This window comes from Gavia stellata, chromosome 22 (genome assembly GCF_030936135.1).
Source record: "Gavia stellata isolate bGavSte3 chromosome 22, bGavSte3.hap2, whole genome shotgun sequence".
In the NCBI taxonomy this organism is placed as follows: domain Eukaryota; kingdom Metazoa; phylum Chordata; class Aves; order Gaviiformes; family Gaviidae; genus Gavia; species Gavia stellata.
The window spans coordinates 6,903,302-6,924,449 of NC_082615.1; the positions used below are offsets into that span (position 1 = coordinate 6,903,302).

The 21,148-nt window shown below is 47.6% G+C and overlaps 1 protein-coding gene and 1 long non-coding RNA gene across 2 annotated transcripts; one reads left to right on the plus strand and one right to left on the minus strand.

Moving 5' to 3' along the window:
- Positions 1-4,125: 4,125 nt before the first annotated feature.
- Positions 4,126-12,313, minus strand: SLC16A5 (solute carrier family 16 member 5). Its single transcript, XM_009809595.2, has 4 exons — positions 12,094-12,313; positions 7,914-8,057; positions 6,033-6,899; positions 4,126-4,367 (listed from the first exon to the last, which is right to left on the minus strand). The coding sequence occupies exons 1-4, from the start codon at positions 12,311-12,313 to the stop codon at positions 4,126-4,128; spliced, it is 1,473 nt and encodes a 490-aa protein (XP_009807897.2).
- On the plus strand, positions 6,865-10,223 carry LOC132318966 (uncharacterized). The gene is made up of 3 exons (XR_009484420.1): positions 6,865-6,905; positions 8,563-8,648; positions 10,189-10,223. It is a non-coding gene; the product is annotated as an uncharacterized LOC132318966 (long non-coding RNA).
- Positions 12,314-21,148: the final 8,835 nt, after the last annotated feature.

A 21,148-nucleotide genomic window follows, 5' to 3' on the forward strand; every position in this document is an offset into this window, starting at 1 on the left:
AGTTTCAGGTGATGCATCTCCAGCTCACACTGTTCGGTGCATGGTGAGAAGTAACCAGGAGGAGAGGAACGCTTGTACTTGTCTTCCTGGGAGCTGCGAGCCATGCTCTTTCTAGCCTTTGTCTTGCACTGAGTTTAGTTAAAGCTGGTTAAGAGCTATGAGAAATATTTTCAATTTAATTTGCTGTGTTGGAGCTGCCTCCTGGAGGAGAGTTTGATAACATCCTCTGGTTTGGTAGTCCTCGGAGATTTTCTGCGGGAGTTGCAGACCGTGCTAGTACTGCTTACCTCACCTGCTTTGTTACCAGCTGTGCGCTTGTTGACTTTGTGCTGGCCTACTGCAGGGAGTTTGTCCTGATCATCCAGAAAGATCACTTGGCAGTAGGCAGGGTTGGCTGGGGTATGTAACCCTCTTACTCAGGCTGTTTACTCACCCAATATTGGCTATATTGTTTAATTGTCTGAATACTCCGAGCACTTGCCGTTTGCCAGAATAGTTAGCACAGAATGGGCTAGTATAGCTGGGGTATTCACAGCTTCAGGGGCTAGTCTAGTGACTTTGATGGCACACCACAGTTAAAAGTCAATGAATTTTCATTTCTAGTAGTTATGTTTCTTTCTTGCAGTTACTAGCCAAGTCTGCAAACAGCATGCCAAGCTCTTCATTTCAGTGCTTTTGCACTTCTGACGTCTTCTAGAACGTCTAAATTTAGTGACCCTTCTTTGATTTGTTTTTTATTAAACTTTTCCAAGAATTACACTGGCAGAGTAGCTAAGGCTTTTAAGGATCACAGTCTTGCAATATTTCAGTGTGAACTTCCTGGTGAATATTTCATTGCAGTAAGGAAAGGTACTTGTTGCAAGAATGCTTACCTTGCAAGGTTAACGATACTTCAAATGATAAAGGGAGCAGGAAGGGCTAAGAGGGGACTAGGGAAGCGAGGGACATTTATTTCTGGTCAATTTTTCTTGCTTTGCTGGTTCTCAGAGGTTTGTAACCTGGCTGAGGTATTAGTGTTTGTCCATAATTAAAGCCAGGGTTATGTTACTGTCTGTAGGTGTTAAAAAAAACCGCTCCAGGGGATGGTGGCAATTAAGCTGTGGTTGCCTTGCGTAATGGGACGTCCTTAAACTAATGAAAGGAACTTTTATTGCTTTATTTTTCTTCTGGGCCTCAAGATTCTTAAGGACTGAGTATTACTGCTCCTGTACAATAGCTCTGAGGGGGAATATTTATTATACTGTAGCATGCTCAGTGTGCATGGTCCCTTCAATTACGCTTTACAAAGCTCCTGCTCAGGGCAGCTTGGAGTTCGGGTTGAAAAGAGAAGTAGGAGCAGAGAGCTGTGTAACAGGAGAGAAGGGGGGTAGTTTTCTCTATTATGGGAGCTCAGACATCTAATTTACCTGTGGAAACACAGCCTAAAATGTTACCTCTTCCCCCTCCAACATTTGTTTCCAGCCTGTGGGTTGTGGATTACTTCTAAAGGGTCAGTGGAAAGTAGCCAGGGGAGACAACCCAGTTTTCAGGCAGCTGAAATTCTGTAAGGCTGCTAGAAAGTTTTTAGTCAACAAGTTGAGAAACGTTAAAATAATGGATTTGTGAATTAATTGTTTTTCTTCCCAGAAACATCTCTCTGCCTTTGCAAGTAAGTCCCAGTGACCCTGGTATTCAGTCTGGGAGTATCAAAAGGCAGTTCTATAAAGCGCTCTCCTAACTTTCTGTCCTAAATTATCTTGCACTGCTGTATCCAGATAAGAAACAGTCAAAACAGATTTCTTTGCCATGGTGTAGGAGGAGCTGATCTCTGTGTGTCAGCTTCAGTTGGCGAGTACCTTTTCCCCCCTGCCTATATCTTGCAAGCATGTGTTAGCCTATACATTTGCTTGCACATGAGCCAGCTAGAGCTAAATCGTTGCAGACAGAGCAGTTGGCTCCACACAGGAGATGCATTCTATTGCTCCGTCAACTAACCTTCGTTTTCCTGTGATAAATTTTGATAGGTTGTAGCTTACACCATATCTTGCCTGGTTTTGCCAGGACATTTGTAGTGGTGGGAGGATTTGGGACAACATGACCCTGTATTTCTGGAAGAAAACAGAGAGGGAAAGTAGAAAGGTGAACAGAATTTAAAATTAAGAATTACACACAGAAAAAATGGCAATCTGTTCAGCTGCTTAGCTGTTTTATTCGCAATAGCTAGAAGAGGTTTGGGACTTGATCCCTTTTTATTGGTTTTTTTGAGAGGGGGAAAGCCCCATCTTTTTTGCAGGAATGTACAGCAGTCATTGTTTCGGTAAGCTGAGAAGCACCAGTCCCTGTTTACTTTGTAGTTATGGACCATGTAAGCATTACACAAGTTAATAAACATGTGTGATGAGAGATTAGATATGTATGTCTCCCACTAGCCACCTTGATCAGGAAATGCAAATCCTACTGGTTCAGTAATCCTAGAGCAGTACTGAAATACAGGTACTACTGAGTGGTGGGAGCAGCAACCCTTCTGAAGGGCTGATACCACTGTAAAAGCCAGCTGTGAAGCCATTATAGTCTCTGAAGATCTTGGAGTCAGTTTTCCAGTGGTTTCATCCAGTATGGGATTTTTTTTTGGTTGGTTTGTTTTGTCTGGGGAGCCTCCAGCTCTTATGAGAACTGTAGTTTTGTAGCTAGGAATTTGGTATAACAGTTCTCAAGATAAGCACTGCAGTTGAGTTGAAAACTGTTCCTTCTTCCATTTCACTCCCATTTTATGCTTGTGTCTTTCTGATGGTTCTAATGTCTTGAGTAACCTTCATCTCCAGTGCTTTGTGAGTATCTGCTTCTGTCAGATCGGGAATGATACAACATATAAACAGTTTGCAACTCGAGCTGATGCTGAGAGAGGCTGGAGGTTGATGCAGTTCTCATCTTAGTATTACAAGTGTAACTCCCAGGAGTGTAGCAAGAAAAGCCACTTACAGACAAGGCTGTATGGATATGAAAGTCAGTAACACTGACTCTTCTCAGTATATTTTCCCTACGGATTTATTTGTAAGTTATGCTTGTACTTTTAAGACATGTAAGTTATGCTTGTGCAAACTTCTCTATAATGACAATGCTGGTGTAATTAAGTCTGAGAGTCTGAGACTAAAGAGCTAAATTCATTTACACAAGGTAACTACAGTGGCTTTGAGTTTGGCCCTATATAAGGACGCATACACTTATTCTCAGGTCTAGTAACACCTTTCCTGCCCCCCCCCACCTGCCCCCAAAGTTGGTCCCAGTTAATTCTGGAAAGAAGTGCATTTACACAAGCCATGAGTCCTGTTTTTTGATATATCAAGAATCGCTTGAGATATCACTAGTTATACAAAGCAGGCACTCTAAGGTTTGGGTTTTATTCTTTTTGATGCTGTGGAGTTGAACCTTTGAAGCTTTGAAAATGTCCTTGGCATGAAGAACTCATACGTACATATATATATATATATACACACACACACACACACCCCTCGTAGGAGAAAGTATTTTATCTTACTAGAGACTTGGCTGAGTTCTGCAACCCATGCAGCAGCCTCCATATAATATTTAGAGATGTGGAAAGTAATAACACACTTCCTGTGGAAAGCGTTTGTCTTGCCACCCGCTACATGGAAAGCAACCAGGAAATTTAATATGTCTGTACCAAAACTGCCTGTTCAGACGAGGCAATAATACTTCTTTGTGAAAGAACTACCATTGAGCATAGCCATTAATACGTATTGTCCAGCGCTACCAACTGAAATGCGTATGTGAAATTCCAGTGACTTCTTAAAGGCACTGACAAACCAATTGAACTGACACAGCTTTTGTCTCTCGGCGCCAGTTACCATGGCTGTTATCCCATGGTTTGCTTTAGGAAAGCGCGGTTCTCTTTGTCCTTCGGCTCTTTGGCTGGCGCTGGGTTCTGGGCTCAGCCTGCGGTCTGGATTGCTCACATGGAGTCTGATGTGGCCCCACGGAGTGGAAGCGCAGGGCAGAAGGATGGTGACAGTTGTGGAAAGCAGACACTTGTTTCCTCATCTGCCGTCAGTGCTGGCCCTTGTGTAGCTTTGTACAGGCCACATAATTGTTTGCGTTCCTCTTTTTTCCCCCTTCTTTTCTTTCTCTTCATATGCTTGTGATGTACACAACTGCTGGAGGGGATTGACTCTCAGGCTGTGGTTCAGTTGGCATTTCGTTGTATTGATACCTGGAGGGATTATCCAAAGGTACTTTTGAAGCCTCTTTCAACTTGTTTTTTTTTTCCAGAGCGCAGAAGCTGAGCCCCATGAATAATGCAGCTGATATCAGGAAGAAACTGGAGTTGTAGAAGACATAGTGGAAATCCCTAGTTATGTCCACCAGGAGACCTGAAATAGAAGCCACAGCTTAGCCAAAGAGAAGATGCATACTAAAGGCAACTGGGTGACATTTGCATAAATGTTAAACCTAAATCATTCAGCAAACTGCCATATACAAAAGATAAGCATTCCCAGATGAGTTAAGTTCTCATCTCTAGATTCTAGGGGTTGTTTGGGTTTTTTATATTCACCGCTCAGGTGATGTTTCTGCTTCTGTATAAAGTATTTCTCAATACACAGAAAAATCAGGAAAGAAAGGAAATTGTAACTTTTCCCCAACCTGCTGATTCATTTTGTTTGCTCAGCAGAAGCCTGTGCCACTGCCACTCACTGGGTTTTGTAATGAGTGACCCTGTTACATCCAGGTCAGAAAATAGAACAAATAAATAGAGAAATTTTTCAGAAATCAACGTGTTTGGGTCTCGAAACTGAAAACTTGTCTCTAATAGTGTGTAATCAGGGGGAGGAAAATTCACAGCACAGCAAGCATTATGACTAACGTTAAGTGCCCTCAATATTAAACATGTAGAAGCGTGATATATCAAATGAGTAATTTAACACTAATGTTAGAGATAGAAAGATGATACTCAGGTCAAATATATGATGCCTTCTCTATAGGCTGCTTATTTATATGGAAATACTGGAATAGTGTTTGTTTGCTTGTATTCTTCAGTAAAGATTGGTGATGTTTCTTTTCATAGTGCACTTTTCTTTGGCAGATTTTAGGACTACAAATAGAAATGGAGCTGCTTTTACTGTACTTTGTTTTGCCCATCTGCCACTCCTATCAGATATGTCCAAGAAAAGACCTTTTTTGCACTTTGAGAAAAGTGGCTGACACACTAATGTCAGGGAATACCATGAAATATGGTGCATGTTATCATCCCATTCTTAGAACAGACATTATTTTCCTGCTGCATGGCACACAATTCATTGTCTGAAGAAGAGAACTAAAGCCTGAATCGCGGTTTCATGCTCAGGTTCATGTTTCTTGTTTGTTAGTCTTTTGAATTTGCTGCTGTACTGCAGGAGCAGGTGCGTCTTGGACAGGTCACTTAGTGGCATTTGGAGTCAACTGTGAAATCTGTGAATAATTTATTGGATTGGGGGTCATAACTAGCTCCTTTCTTGTCTCCAGAGAAAAATGAATACACTCTAGAACGCAGAAAGAAGAGTGAACAGCAGCTTTTACTATAAGGCTCTTGAATAATGTAGGACTGGTAATCATTCCAATCACAGTTAATTTGTTTAATGGGATGTTCACAATTCCTTGAGACTTCGTAGATAAGACAATGCAAACTAGCTAAGCAGTGAAATGGTTCATAGACAGCAAGATCCTACCACAGTAATTCCTCTCTGTGTCTTGCCACTCACTGGAAAAAAGCTTTTCTCACTCCCATCCCTATAAAACTGCCTACCAAGTGGGTAACTTTTTCACTATCCGCTGTCGCTGCAGTGACACTTGGGCAGCTGCAGAAATGACCCTCTTTCAGCTGTGAGAAGGGGCTGATCATTCCTTTCTAACTCTCCCTTTTATATTGCTCACTTTGCATAACTCACCTGCCTGCACACATTTGGAAACTCCCTCATTTCTCTTCTTTATGCTCCCAAACACTTGTCACCAGTTTCTAAACAACCGATTTTTCCCCAGCCTGCTTTAACAGCTTCTCTCACCTGTGAGAGGGGGTCCAATGAGGAGAGTGATGCTCTCCAGGATGGTGAAGAGCCCTAGAGCACTTGAGAACCTGTCCATCTCCACCACATCCATCAGCACCTGGAAGGTGAGTGCCCCGACGCCACTCATGGCTATACTGAGGATGACACAGTAGATGATGAGCACACTGAACTCAGCTGAAATGACACAAATGAAATTGCTCAGCCCGCAGAGGAACACAGCCAGGCTGAACAGGTAGATGCGTCTCCCTGTGAAGACTCTGTGTCCTGAGAGCAGCCCTGTCAAAGGGCGTATGAAGATGTTGATGAACCCGATAACAGAGATGAGGAGGGCTGCCCTCCGTTCCTCCACCCCGTTCTGGATGGCATAAGGCACAAGGTAGACGTGGGGTAATGCAAACCCCATCATCATCCATGTCACTCCAACAGTGTAAATCTGGTAACCTTTGTTTTGACAGAAGATGTCAAAAGCCAGGTACTTCTGCAGCATCTGGAAGCATGCTTTCCTTCTGGTTTGCTGCTGGAGCTCGGGGTGGGGAGAAGATGCTCCATTGGACAGCTGTGTCTCTTCTGCTCTTCTCCCTGGCTCGTCTCCAGGGTTGGGTGACTGTAGTGGTGACCCTGATGCAAGCTGAACTGGTCTCATGATGGCTCCACAAACACAACAGTTCAATAGTATTCCTCCAAAGATAAGAAAAGTGTTTCTCCAGCCCATCTCATCCAGCAAGTATTGAGAAAGCAGCGGCCACAGCGTGAAACCAAGAGAGACGCCAGTGGATGCCATGGCATTGGCCAGAGTTCTCCACCGTACAAAGTAGTAGCCCAGAACAGTCACTCCTGCCTGGAAGCTGAAGCATGATCCCAGACCTAAAGGTAAGAATAAAAGAGAAAATGACAGTGCGTGATCCCTCTGCATTGTCTTAAAGGGTGAAAAGAGCCCAAATCCGGGGTGTACCCACAGGTGACTTCATCTACTACTGAAGCATTTCCTCCCCTGCCAGGCTGCACAACCCCCAGTGATTAACACTCAGAAACCCCACGGAAGGGAGGAAGAAGGATGGTGTGCATAAATCAAACTCTTTGTGTTCTTGGGTATACTAAATAGACTGATCTAAGCTGATGTTTGTCTGGGGCATACTGCCATTCCTATAGTTGTTATGGAATTGTTCATTAAAAACTTGGGGTTTATACCCAGCAGGCAACAAGCAGTGCTGCTTTCCTGACACTTTCGTCAGGGCTCAGGGAGTTACTTGTTTTTTCTCTCTATGCAGTGGGCACAGCTTAGCTTGCAAGATCCAACAGGACTGGTCCCAAAGTAACCTGGCTGAAGCAATTAATTTCTCTGTGTTAGAAAAAAGCAAGAGTTGAATATCAGTCACATAGGAGAAATATTTGGAAAGGAAAAGTTCCCATCTGTTACTTCTGTTCAAAACCAACAGGTTCTTTTGTTAGAAAAAGATGTGTCCACATTTCCCCAGGTTGGGAGTGGTGAAATACAAGCCCAAGGAACTTGGGAAGGACGTTGTCCCAACACATTACGTTCCAAGACTGAAAAAATAAAATTCCTTCTTCAAAGACAAAAGGCCTAGAAGCTACTAAAAAGAACAGACATCTTTGCTCTCCGTTTCATCCTCTGGAGACCTGTAGCTTTTTCCAGAGAGAAGCATTTTCCAGTGAGCTTGGCTGGATGAGGTGTGTGTTAAAGGGGTGTGACGGGCAAGTCTAGCTGCTATACGATTCCTGCTGCGCTGCAGGGCTTTTGATTTATCCTATTTCACAGATGAATGGAAAAACATGAGCACTTAGTCGGGACTTTCACCATCTCCCATCTCTCAAGTCAAACACAGCAGCTGGGTTTTCCTGCTGTTCTTTGGTACTTACCAGTGATGAGGCCGGCTGTTAGGTAAAGCTGGCTGATGGACTTGCAGAAGGAGCTGGACACCATGCCCACTCCGCTGAGCAGACCTCCCAGCATCACAGCAAACCTGCAGCCAAATCGCTTCACCAAGATACTGCAGAGGGGCCCTGGCAGCAAAGAAGCAAAAGGGAAGCAGTTAGGGAGCAAGGAAATATTTTGTACCTGCTGGACTGCTCCAATTATCAAATGATTTAGCCTAGAGGCCCTGAGGGTTGTCCCAGCAGCATAATGTACTAGAGGAGCCAGGAATATATTCCGTGATCCTCCCAAGTGCATAGTCAACTTGTTAGCTGAGGCGAAGGCTCCTGTGATCTGCTTGGATTTTGGCCATCAGACAGGATTTCTAAGCTTCCCTGTGATGGATTTTAGTTAAAACTCTTGGAAATGGAATGGAAATGGAATGGAAGAAGGACCTTCAAGTGTAATTGTGTTCTCACATGATATAAATTCTGGGAATGATTTGAAAAAGCAGAGGACTTGTATTTCTATGCCCCCGAGTAAGAGATGTTAAGCAGGGTGATATTTCTGTGTATTTCTGCTCTCGTTTCACTGTGTTTTTCAAACATTCTGCCACAAAATCTCCTGAATTGCCCTTGGTGTCCTGCTACCTAGGTGAAACTCCTTTCAAGACAAGGCAGATCAAGAATGGTAGAAAAATAGACGTCATTGAGGAGGATTATTTGGAAACGGCTGGAGAGGTATATTCCTGTCTGCATGGGAATCAATCTAATCTTCAGGCAGTAGCATCCAAGCTGCAGCTTGTGGAGTCTTGCAGCTGTCCTGCATGTTATCTTCCCCAGGAAAATAATACGATGTTATTGTCAGTACGGCTCTTTGCACATGCCTGTCCTGGCATACCTGGCAGGGGTGGGTAGGTATAACTGTGTCCACTTCCAAGAGGATGCAAGCCTAGGGGCAGACCGTGCACACCCCGGTTCCCACTCCCACACCTCCGGCACAAACAGCGCAGAGGCGGCAGCGAGACCCGGGTGCTCCCGATGGACAGAAGCCTGGGGTTTATTCTGTACATACATTGCCGGCAGACCTTACTAGGAAAGAGTTATGTTATTTCATCAGAAAATCAATGAACAAATAGGCATGGAGCTGTGTGTTTAAGCCTAGTTAATTCTTTAATTTTCATAGACTTCTGGTGAACTCCATGAGGCTGTGGTAAATTAACAGTTTGTTAACGACATTTAACATCCTTCATTTTGGGGTAGGAAAAGATTAGGTCAGAGCTGCAGACCGTCAGTGGGAAACGTGCTTCTCTCTGCGTCCTCTGGCAGAAGAGGATCTGAAGGTAGAGTTTCTTTTCCTGTTCCTTTGAGGATCCTCAAGGTTTTCCAGGTTTTATTATTTTTTCCCTCTTCTGAAGACTTAAGATTATATAAGCAAATGCGAAATGACTGTAAGCTTCAGAATTAGGAGTCAGTCGGTGCAGGGAAAATAACCTGTGGCATATTTGTGACCTAAACCAACGTCTGGTTTGAAATAAAATCCACGTAGTCAAGCGAACAGTGGAACATTATTAAAATTAGGAGTGCAGCTGTCTGTATTTTGATCTGCTTGGGAGATTTTCACCTCAGACTTCAACTGGCCTTTGAAAAAGTGTTCGGCAAACTGGTGACTGGATTATTTTTCCTCCTGCTGAAGACATTAAGGACGGCACTGCTGTTTAACCAACCCAAGTAGCCGAAAGTCAGAAATTGAACACTCGAAAATAATGAGATTGGTTCTGAAAATCATAAGGGTTTTTCATTATTTGTTCCTGCTAACTTGCTTTCTAGGTTTCAAACATTATTTCTCACTTGCCTGCGGCTTTTGTGCTTTCCTTTGCAAAAATAATACCAACAAAAGTGCTGCATTTGTATGAGCGCAAGTCCAGAGAGTTACGTGTGCCTGAGCATCTGGAAGCAGGAACCTGCAAGGGCCTGAACTCCCCTTTCAGAGCCAGCCATAGGATCCTGCGGTCTCTCAAATGATTTGTATAACAAAATAATCATTAATTGCTTTTACCTAGGAACATAGTATGGGTAATGAGATATGTTTGGCTTAATAAGTAGGAGCTATTGTTTGCACTGTGCCCTTCCCTGTTTCCTTCCACGGCTCTGCTGAGCCGAGGTTCATTCTCCCACGTGGGACCTTCTCACTCCCCTGACCGCTCTGAGAACGGGCTGCTCTGTCCATTTCCTTTCCTCTTTACCAATTTTTGCAACACATTTTTTTTTTCCCCTTCAGTTCTTCTGAATGAAAAAGAATAAAGGAGAAGAGAAGAGAGAAGCACCTTTAAGAGATGCTGGTGACAAAGCAGAACGCAATTTTGGAAAGGGTTTAAGTGCCAAGGTGATGGATGTAACCGGAGAACCTGAATCAAACAGAGCCTGGCCCACTACAGAGGAGGTCAGAAGTTGCAGCAAAAGCCGTACATGCTTGGCCTGAGAGGGAGTCTTTTATCTCTGGCTTTTCGTTGTTTTTTCTTCCTGGTTTATGGTTGTGTTACTCCTGCCTTACGCTGTTGGGGGAGAAGAACAAGCGCTCCTCTGCTGTAACAACCTGCAATAGGAGACATAACTGGCAAGCAAAGTAACAGCTCTCTTGCAATTCACTAGCTATGCCCTGACAAATACTGTTAGGGAATATAATTAACATAAGGCTATTCTTTCCTTGTCTAATTTATAACTTTTAGATCTATTTATTGGCTGTCTTTATATTACCTTTTACTGTGGTTCCAGTCTCCTACAAAACAATTACTTCATTAAAGAAGATAGGATAATTGATATTTTCTTGTGGATACTCCCAGTCCTGTCCTTTCTGGACATGTTGGGACTGAGCTGCTCCTGAGACCATTTCCCAGAGCCAGCAGGTCCCATTTGGCTCCTTCCCACTAACCACAGCAGGACCACAGGGGATGGAAGGCAGCACAGGCAATGCCCAGCAGTTTCCAAATTCAAAGCCCCAAGAGCACTGCTCTATTTCCGCTGACCTTCAGTGATAATTCCTCCTGTAGTTGCTTCCCCTGAGCTCTCTTTCCGTCTGCACCTTGCAATTCTGGACCCAACTGCCTCTGCTAAGGTACAAACTCTTTCTCCCATGTCGGGTGTCTGTCAGCCAAGTCCTGCACAGGGGAGACTGAACCTGCCACAGCCTTCACATCAGCATGACTCAGGGCTCTGCTTTTTTTTTTTTCTTCATGCTGTAGTGTCACCTTTCACCAGTACTGGAAGGGGGCAGGTATGAACTCAGGGAGCAGCTCAGATTCATGGGCATCACTGGATACTTCACTTCTTTTGCCTAGGTGAGGTTTGGGTGGTTGGTTGATAAACCAACCACAGGAACTGCACGTGGAGGGGTCAGCAGCAACACAGATCTCTCATTGGGAAGTCCTTGAGCTGCTGGGGATTTGTTTTTCTCTTCTATGCAGAAATATCAGTCTGGGTGGGGGATCTGGGGACCCTGTCCTGTGCAGCTCCCACATTTTCTTTGGGCAGAAAAAATGGTGATTCACTCTACTATCTGCAAAGCACAATCCTCCCTCCATCGCCTTCACCTGGAGGGTGCTGCCTGACCCACATTCTGCATTAATCCAGCAATACTCACGTCCACCCTGATGCCTGCTTGGGTGTGCGCTCTATGCCACCGCCCAAGGAGTTGCTTTTAACGCTCTGCCTCAGATAGCAGCCTGGAGGAGCTTGGCTTTTGGCATCTTTTCAGCCATGAAGAACACCGTTGTCATGTGGCACATGGAAGGAGATGTGCTCTCGTGGACAGAAGATGAATCAAGAAAGCACCCAAGCTCCAGCCCTACTTGCCAGCTTATTCAAAGAGCTGCTATGGGAAATAATTAAGTTCTCGCTGATCTGGAGAAGCTGAGCTGAGAAAGGGATTCACCTTCTTGACCAAGGGTCTTGGTTGTCTCTTAGAGTGGCAAAAGAGAGCTTGGTATCTGTGGACGCTTAGCTTTGGACTGTGTGATCAAAGTGGCTGGGAGATGCGGTGCACTGCCAATCAGCCAGTCTGCTCAGACCTCCCAATCCCCTCCACTGTCTGCCTTAACGAAATGTTAAAAGTGCCCTTGTTACGGCCCATCATCAGCAACACAACCGCAGGAGGTGGTGGAGGGCATTCCCTGCGGCCGTTACTTACCGCCTCCGTGCAGCACGGCCACCATGATGGACGGGAACCATGACGTCTCGCTATTGCTGGCCTGGAACTCATGCTGGAGGTCCGTGAAGAAGATGCCGATGCAGGAAGGGAAGCCCAGCGTCAGCCCCTGCAGCAGCACTGCGGCGAGCAGGACCATCCATGCCCATCCCTGGTCCTGGGGCTTGGCCGCTTTGCGTCCTGCTGCTTGTCCTTGGGACATGATGGCTTCTTTCTCCTCCTAAGCTAGCCTGCGGAGGAAGGTAGTGCAGCTACCATGCAACCCTCAGCCCAGCGAACGGACCTACAGAGAAGGGCTGGTGGTATTGCCGAGGCTCAGAGGCACCGGTGCGTCCCACACCTTTTGCAGCTGACGCTCTAGACTTCTTACTCTGCATTTCTTCTAGCACCTCCCTTCCTTCTCGCTACAGGATCCTGGCAACAGATTGCTTGAGAAACAACTGCCTTCCCCTTTTATATTTCACAAGACTGTGACCACAGCCAGGTACAGAACAGGACCACACCTCCTCTGAGGTATGAATTGGCCTTACCTAGTTCCCGCCCTTATTTTCCCTTTCACCTGCTTTCGTCATATAGAGTCCCCTTGCTGGCAATTGCTAAGGTCACTCAGTCCTCATGTTGAGAAGAGAAGGAAAACCTCTGCAAATGCCAAGAAAAATAGAGACTTATAAAGCTTGCGTGTCGCAGCAGAGCTCAGTGTGAACCTTTCAGGAAAACTGCACCTACCTACAAAGTGCTAGTGGTGAAAAAACACTTTTAAAGCCATTAATTAATTAGGATCTGGTGATCGCAGGTAGGCTTTTGCTTTAGCTCTGTTTAGATCTAGAGCTTCTTCTGAGAGATCCCAGTTTTGATTTCTTTGAGACCGGCAGCACGAAACGTATAGTAATAGCATTCCCCATCCTCTCCACATGAATAAACAGGCATTAAAAAAAAAAATCTTTGGCAGCTGGATGAGCTAAAAAAAGTGCCCATAAGGTCACTGCACAGTGCAATATTTGTTTAGCACTCAAATAGCGGGTTCTCCCTAAAACAATAGCTACATTTGAGTTTTCATAAAAATGGATACTAGCTTGATCTCGCTCATTATTTCAAATTCGCCATGGCGGCACACTCAGAAAGTTAGTTTCATACCTCAGGCTGAGACCAGAATTGGTCAAACGAAGGGTAGCGAGTGCGTGGCTGCGGGCGCAGTGCGGGCGGCTCATCCCCTGTGTGCGCAGCCCGGTCAGCTCATGGCCCACGGTTAGATACTTCTGCTTCAGTAGCGACTAAAAGCTTTGAAGTCTTTTGCAATATTAACCTAGGCATCACTTCTGTAAACAGGGCTCTTATGCCGGCTGGCTCACAGCCAAAAAAAAAAAAAGGCCGGGAGCGGAGGGGGCCCGTGGGAAGGGGCTCTGAGATGCAAATCACGGTGGTGGTGCTCAGCACACTTTAATCCTTTGTCCACTTTAGCTGGGCGCAGATAATGCAACTAATTCAAGTGCTTGTCTCTCTGGTGTGAATTAGCTGGATGACAGCCTAAAACCTCTCCCCGGCAACAGCAAACCTGCAAAAAAAGGCAGAAGCACAGCTCCTCTCTGTTCCCCACTGCCCTGTCCAACTCTTGGGTTTGTCCAGCAGAAGATTTCTGGCTCCCCTCACATCTCCCTGTGCGCCTGCTCACCGGGGAGGACTCTCCAGTGGGGCTGCAGACCCCATGGCTTGCGTCCCCTTCTGCCCCTGGCTGCAGGGACACCTTTTACCCGGGGCAGCCCAACCTGCACCGTCACTGCAAGGACCCTGGAGATGTGCTGCCAAGCGCCGCGTGGCCTCATCGCTGCCTCCTCGCTGCCTTCTGCCTGCATAAAGGTAAAGGAACGAATTTGTTCCAGCGCTGGCTACACCGAACGACAGCAGCGCCGCAAAACCTTGGTTGAACCCTTCCCAGGGTAACTAGATAGGATGGACGGTGCAAAGGTGTCGGGCTAGCGCGTGCTTTTGTGCTCCTATGGGCTCGATGTTCTCAGGCAGCTGCTCCTGGTGTCGAGCCGTGAACATGAGAGACAGGAACATCTGGAAAACACAGGCAGATTTTCGCATGCACGTGATCGTCTCGTGCTCAGAGTGTTGGGAATAGGATTGAAGTTCACAGCAATAGCCACACCTGGGTGCCTCCTGCAAACAGTGAGCTTTTGTTGGGAGCAGATGGACTGGTGCAAAGGTGCTTCCCTCTCCCAGCCCGTGCAATGCCTGGGGACACACGAGTGCCCTGGATGGGACAAGGGGGAGCACACTACTGGTTTCAGTCTTTCTTTCTGGCTGCTCTCTGCCAGTCACTGTCTGCCCTGATGAGCTAATTCTCTCTCATTCAGGTCTGAATGTTTCTCCTTCTTCCAGTGGCCCCCAAGACACCAGCATTCAAGCCTTCTTGGATTTCCCTAGTTGTGATGGAGCAGCCCTAGTAGCTGTTGTTTATTGGCAGCACACCAGGAGTGCTCACACAGTGATTCTCCCTGCTTCTTCTGTGCCTCAGTTTCCCTCAGCTGTGATGGGGGACAAGCAGCTGCTGGGATGAGGATTGCTGGCTGCTCCCTGCAAGGACAGGCAGCCCTTTGTGCTGAGAAACACAAGGGTGTTTATGTAGCTCACCTCCTAGGAAAAGGTTTATATTTAGCCTGCAAATGATGATGGTATCTATATATCGTCCTCCGTAAGAGCTTGCAGCTGGTGGGTACCTCCGTGGGGAGAAGAGCAGGCCACTTCTCCCCTACAGCTGCTCAGGAGGGAGACCCAGCAGCAGGGTCCAGCGGGGAAGGCAGGAATGTGGCTGGTGGGGGAGGCAGAATCGCTGCCCCCAGCAACGGGGCTTGGAGGGGCGTTCAGAGACCGGACGATGCCTGTGGCGTGGGAGCAGGGATGGAAATGGAGAAGAAAGTTTCTTGTTCATGGTACGTTAGGTCTCTGCATCATGCTGCGTAGCTTGCAGCAACACCCTCCTGCCGTCCCAGCTCAGCCCCGGTGTGTGCCGGACATGTAGTTTATGAATGTGTAAAATAGGCTGCATGCACAGAGCGAGATGTTTACTGTAAACTGCGTGGGGTGGTAAACTGTTTTTTAGGGTCACTCAGTGTCTGTTGGGGGTAGGAAAGCTAAGCACTTCTCTTGGTAAATACATTTATAAGTGACTTTTTAAGTACCTTTTCATCCTGAGATCGTGGCTTGCTTTGCTGTCCTCTCCCAGCTACGTTATATTATATCCCAGCTGGCTTTTCCAAGGTCACCCAGTAAGATGACCGCAGAGAATCCAGATCTAGCTCTGATTAAAGCGTTGGCCCAAGTGGTGCAGCCTGGCCCAACACTACGGGCTTGTGTCTGCGGGACGTCACTTGTCAGCAGTCGCTGGAGCCCTTAAGGGACAGGCGGATGCCTGGGACATGGTGGAGGTGGCTGCAAGTCCCCTGCTCTGTGCATGTCCTTACCAGAATGCTGTGGCTCTGTAAGCCAGTCCTGAGCTCAGGAGCCTCAGCAGTGGTTTTGGGGCGGATCACGTGCCTGGAAACCAAAGTGCAAATGCCTCAGAGCTTGGAAATGGCTTTTGGGAAAGACTAGTTGAATTTGTTCCAGAGATCCAGATTAGCAAATCGTCTGACAGATTCAATCTCGCAGGGGAAGCGTGTGTGTGGGGTTGTTTGGTTTTGGGTTTGGGCTTTTTTTAAAAGCGAGGAAAACTAAGTGACATTTCAGCTGTGAGATTTTAGAGCAGTTCGGGGCAGGGACCTATTCCTGCCCCAGGTCCAGTCCCAGATTAAACTCCTGCTCTGATCCTTCCCTTGAACCCAGACAGACTCAGCAAAAACCAAGCTCTCCAAGCACCTGAAAACAGATTCCTGGCCTGAGACTGAGGGAGGGACAGGATCTGAACAGCCCTGGCAAAACCCCTACGGACCATCTCTGCTGGTGCTGGAAAAACGGGACCGGGCCAAGGACGGGGGAAGTGCTGGTTTATCATGAGTTTCCCAAGCAGCTCCCATAGCATCGCTCTCACGTCCTCCCCCTGCAAAGGGCATCAAGGTCCTGCCTGCACTAATAGGTCTTAATTAGTCTGACCAGCCTCATCTGGGGCCTCCTCCCACACCCCCTCCACCCCATTTGTTCCCCGGCTGTATTTAAGCCCAGCTCCTTACCTAGCCTAGTCTTTGGTCTGTCTCACCACTGCTTTCTACTCCTCTGGGTTGACTTTGGATCTGCCTAGCTGCTTTGTGCTCATTAGTCACCAATAATGCGGGTGTAACACCAGGTGAGAAATTTTGGGACCATGTTTAATGACTATTAGCCAGTACCAGGAATAATGCGGCTTGGCGTGGAGATGGGAAGTGGGGGTTGAGGAGGCAGCTGGCACCGGAGCATGCACTGACAGCTCCCATCAGTTCGCAGGAATCCAGCAAGATGTGGCTTGTCCCTGCTCTTTACCCTGGTGGCAAATCTCCGGCTGGTGGGTGATTGCCAATGGCTTGCATGCAAGCTGGCCCTTGTCCTCCTGACTGCCACTGTCCCCCCACCCCGGTCGCTGCCTGTGGCTTTCCCAGAACCGGTGCTTTGTGCAGTAGGTGGGCAGGTCGGCGCCCCGAGGTGACGGGGATGGCTCTGGAGATGAGTCTGAGAAAGATGTGCTTGCTGGATAAATTCATGCTGGAGGTGGCTTTGGAAGTGGCTCTGGCTCACGCTGTGAGACACCCTGACCTGCCACGTTGCGCTGTGCTGTGGGTTTGTGCTGCCCTGGGAGCGGGGCAGAGACCAGAGACGGGGACTGATGCTGGCACAGGGCTACCCACGTGGATGGAGGTCTTCACTAGCAACCTGGCTGAGGTTATTGAGAACATCTGGAAGCTGCTGGTGCTTTTCTTCCAGAAATTTCCTGTGTTTGTGAAGGTGAGGAGGGTGGTGTGTTCCCTGAAAAGTGGGGCTTTTGAAGAAATGGAGTTACCTTCTCATCAGCTGCATGAAAACTCTAGCTAGTAGATGAGGGTGAGGCGCAGGGAGGGGGCAATGGGCTGTGTTGCAGCTGTGGGTGAGTCTAACCCTGCTGCAGCCCATCTCTCCCAGGGATTGACATCTGGGGACCTTGAGCAGTGGCTAGTGGGGGTTTCCCTCGAACAGATCTTATCAAGCTCTTAGTTGTCATTTACCTTAGCTTTTATTAATGAGGAATGAGGGACTTAGTGGGTGAAGGATCAAGAGAAGTGTCTCCTTGTGGCTGGCTGCTGGATCCTTGGGGCAGGTGGAGGAGGTTGTGGGGGATTGAAGGTGTGCAGCCAGAACTTGTGGAGCATGGTTTTTAGGAAGTCAGCAGGTTTTTGAGCTCCAGCTAGCCAAAAGAAGCAGCTGTGGCTGTGCTGCTCTCAGCAGATGCTCTGCCATCCCAGCCAGGTCCTGCTTGGGTCTCTTGTCCAAGGACAGTTGCTCCAAGGGAGGTGCAGGTGATGCCTAGAAGTCAAAACAGGGCAGGAAAGGAGATCCAGCAACTTAGTGCTGACACCTAGGCTCTTCCTGCACACACCCAGAGGGATCATGATGTTCAGCCTTGCGATTCCTGGAAAAGGAAAGACAGGAGCTCTTCATCCTGCTGGGAAGTGCAGGTTGCTGTGTGCCTTAGGGTCATATTGTCAGGAGTGTGTGGAAACAGCAAAATGTGGCCTTGAGCCTTTGTTTCATGGGCAAAACCCCTTTGGTTTGGCAAATATGACCATCCCCTTCTTAATTTTTACATGTTTCTCTGCATTCAAATTTTATATGAAAACCCACTGAAATATTAGCGTGAGGATGACTGTTCATTAGGTATTTCCTAGCCCTTTGGTGATTAATCTGCCTGCTTTTCTGAGACATCTTGAAGTCAGTGCCTGGGTTAAGGGCCTGGCTCTTTGCTTGGTTGCCCAAACAGTTTTCCTCATTTTTAGCCACTGTCATTTGAATTCATCAAGATCACTGGTGCGTGTTTTCCTTGCTGTGCTGAAGGACCTGCTGCCCAGACTGCCCTGAGCTAAATCACGGGTGGAAGGTGCTTGCCTTTCCCAAGGATTTTCTTGGTGACGCAGAGACCAGCTGAGCTCTCAGCTCACTGACGATCTGTTTGAGACCCATGGAACTTGAGAACTCCTCGTGCTTCAGACTGACAATGGACTTGCATCAGACTCCCACCTGCTGAAGTCTGGGGAACCCCTAGGAGGGATGAAGGCCTCTCATAGGAAATATCGCCAGAAGGTCAAATATCGATGCCTTTGCTCATCTGTGAGACCACAATCTGAAAGTAATTACTAGGGGGTTGCAGCTCCTTCTTTACTGTGGCTTGGAGAAACCAATGTGTTTCTCTAGCCCTGGAAGGGAGAGGGTACATGGGGGTTATTCGCCTGTATAAAAGTTGGGTTAAACCTTCAGTGGCTGCCTGAAAACCAGATCTAGGTGGAAGGACATGACTAAGGTCCTTGTTTCCCAAACAAGTTAGTAAGCTGGGTTGAAAATATCCGCAGGCTTTCTGTCTGCAAATAGATCTGGCTTGATTACTTTGTTCTGGGTGAAGATGGGTGGGTAAGTAAGGAACTGACCTTCGTCTTTACGTGAGAGCCTGAGGCAGAGCAGAGGAGCGTATGTGTTGTGCAAGATGTACTTACGGTTGTGGCCAAACCTCTGCGCCGCTGGGTTTCACCCTCCCAGACATGTGCGGAGAGGGGAAATGCAGCAGCATTTTTGCTGGAGCCCCAGGCTGAGAAGTCAGATGCTGATAGGTGCTGCTAAAACCCTTTCCTATCTTTAATGTCAATTTGGGTTTCCTCTCTGTCCACAGACATGAGCAGGCAGGCTGGAAAAACAAATGAATTGTGCTCCAGGCAAAACTGGCAGGGGCAAGCTGAGCTGCCAGCTGGGGTGACTAATGGGAGTTTTGGTGTTGCGGAGAGGTGAGCCCCAGCCCCAGGGAGCCAGGTGGCTCCCGGACACACACGGTGGGCTCAGCCCTGGTGGGAGCCTGAGCCTTTCCTTCCAGAGGAGGGATGTGGGACTGCTCCTTTTATGCCCTTTCCAATGCAGAAAAGGCTGTTAAAGGGGTTTTGGAGTCCCTCTGCCATAGTGCGGATGTGTGTGCTACTTATTGACTTTGTGGCTATCAGAAAATCTCAGCGATGTTTTGTTACTCATCTTCCTCCCAAGCACCTGGCAAAGCCACCTGGGGAATTTATTTCCCCCAGTTGCCTCTGGTGGGTAGGAGGGACCAAATCCTGCCACGGGCAGGCACTGAGTTCCTTGGGTGTTTTTGTGCTGCCGTCCACCTCCTGCCTCGGCGGTGGCACAGCCCCAGGGACGGAGCCCCTTACCCACAGGAGCTGCTTGTCCCTGGGGAGGTGCCTCCACTGAGCATCCCACATCTTCTTGGGGCAACGCGGTTTGGAGGCAGCCTGGGGTGCTCTGATAAACCCAGCCAACAGCCAGGGCTTTAACCCTCTGCTGAGGCCAGTTCTGCTGCAAACCGTCCTCCTTTTTCTCTTCTCTTGCTGCTGCAACAGATCTAGTGCAGCCTGGATTTTGGCAACAGGGAGAGCTGAGCTTTGGCCTGGCCCCTGGCAACAGGAGGACCTTCTTATTAAGAGATGGTGCACAGGGTTCCTTTTTTACTCTGGATAAGGTAACGCATGCAGTGCTGCTGCCTATCCAGCACAACCTCTCGCTGCTTGGTAATGCTGGGCATTGTGTTTTCTGCAGCAAGAAGTAAAGAAATTGTTTTTGAAAGGGGTTAAGTGGGTTGCACAGCAGTGGATGGGGATGGTACAAAGGCCTGGCAGCTCCAGCTTGAGGCTTCTGCACAAACCACTGAGTGACACTTGTCTTCTGCGTGGTGATGTAGCATTGTGTTAGAGGAACTGCCTGCCTGGCAGACCTGGAGCTGGTTAAATGTCCTGCACGAAGGCTTTTCCAGCCTAGGTGGCCTTATAGGACGGTCCTAAAGCGGGAGGGCAGGGAGGTTATGGCTGCAGGCCTGAAACGCCGTCTGTAATTTGAATTCTGCTAACAAGTCCTACCTTGTGAACATGATCAAATATGCATGCGGCGTCAGCAGTGCCAGCCCTGCAGTTTCTGCCTCTGCCCAAGATGCTGCTGGCACTTGAGCATGGCTTTGCTTTGGGCAAGTTCACTGGCAGTCCAGACCTGCAGTCAGGTCTGGCACGGAGATGTGGGGATGGGTCAAGGAGGTTTGAAAAGTACCGTCAAAAATCAACCCATGCTACATGGTGACTTGGCTCAGCCATGGTTTCTGCCCCCCATGCCTGCGAGCTCCCTCTGTGTGGCCCCACGGGAGGAGAGTCTTGTTGTCTTCCACCGCGTTGGTGTTAAACCTTGGTTTGGGGATGTGCAAACCCCCTCCCTGCTCAATTGCTTTGAGGCTCCTATCGCGGTGGGGATAGAGGCAGGCAGTGTGCCTGCAAGGCAGTCTTCAGAGAAGCTACAGTGGTCAGCAGCCACTTGTAGTCAAAATTAAGACTAAATTAATCCAAATTTTCCCATTCTTCACTTATGTCTTTGCTCTTCCTCCTTCTTCTCCCATATTGGGCCTGAATTGTCAACATTATCCAACTTTCAGCATCACCAAAGCTTGAATATCTGGTTTGCCTCTTTGCCTCCCTGCTGCTTGCCCATCTGTTGGTACCTCTGTGTTTCAAGCATTTCTGAGTTGCAATGCTTTATAAACATGAAAGAACCTAGATCTCTGCTAATCCTCCAGTCTCACTAAAGACACAAACACGGGGAAGGCTGGCAGCTTTCAGGGTGCAGGTAATAGAGCAACTACTTAATAAAACATCCTCCAGGGCTTCTGGGCTGAGGCCACATGCCCAGGGCAGTCTCTTGCCCAGCAGTCAGCTGCAGGCACTGCAAGGGGAAGCTAGATTTAAGAAACTAGTTACTTTTCTCACGTTCATTCTGGTTTTGTCTTGGTGATGGCAAGAACCTTGTATCTTTGGTCTTATGTGGGAAGCGGAGAGCTGTTTGCAAGCTTCTGCGGATGTTC

Bases quoted from the DNA above. Each gene is read 5' to 3' on its own strand.
- SLC16A5 (XM_009809595.2), bottom strand. From the start codon at position 12,313: ATGTCCCAAGGACAAGCAGCAGGACGCAAAGCGGCCAAGCCCCAGGAC. The intron at 8,058-12,093 runs GTAAGTAACGGC...CTTTGCTGCCAG, and splicing joins GGCCGTGCTGCACGGAGGCG to GGCCCCTCTGCAGTATCTTG. The intron at 4,368-6,032 runs GTGAGAGAAGCT...CTTCTATTTCAG, and splicing joins CATTGGACCCCCTCTCACAG to GTCTCCTGGTGGACATAACT.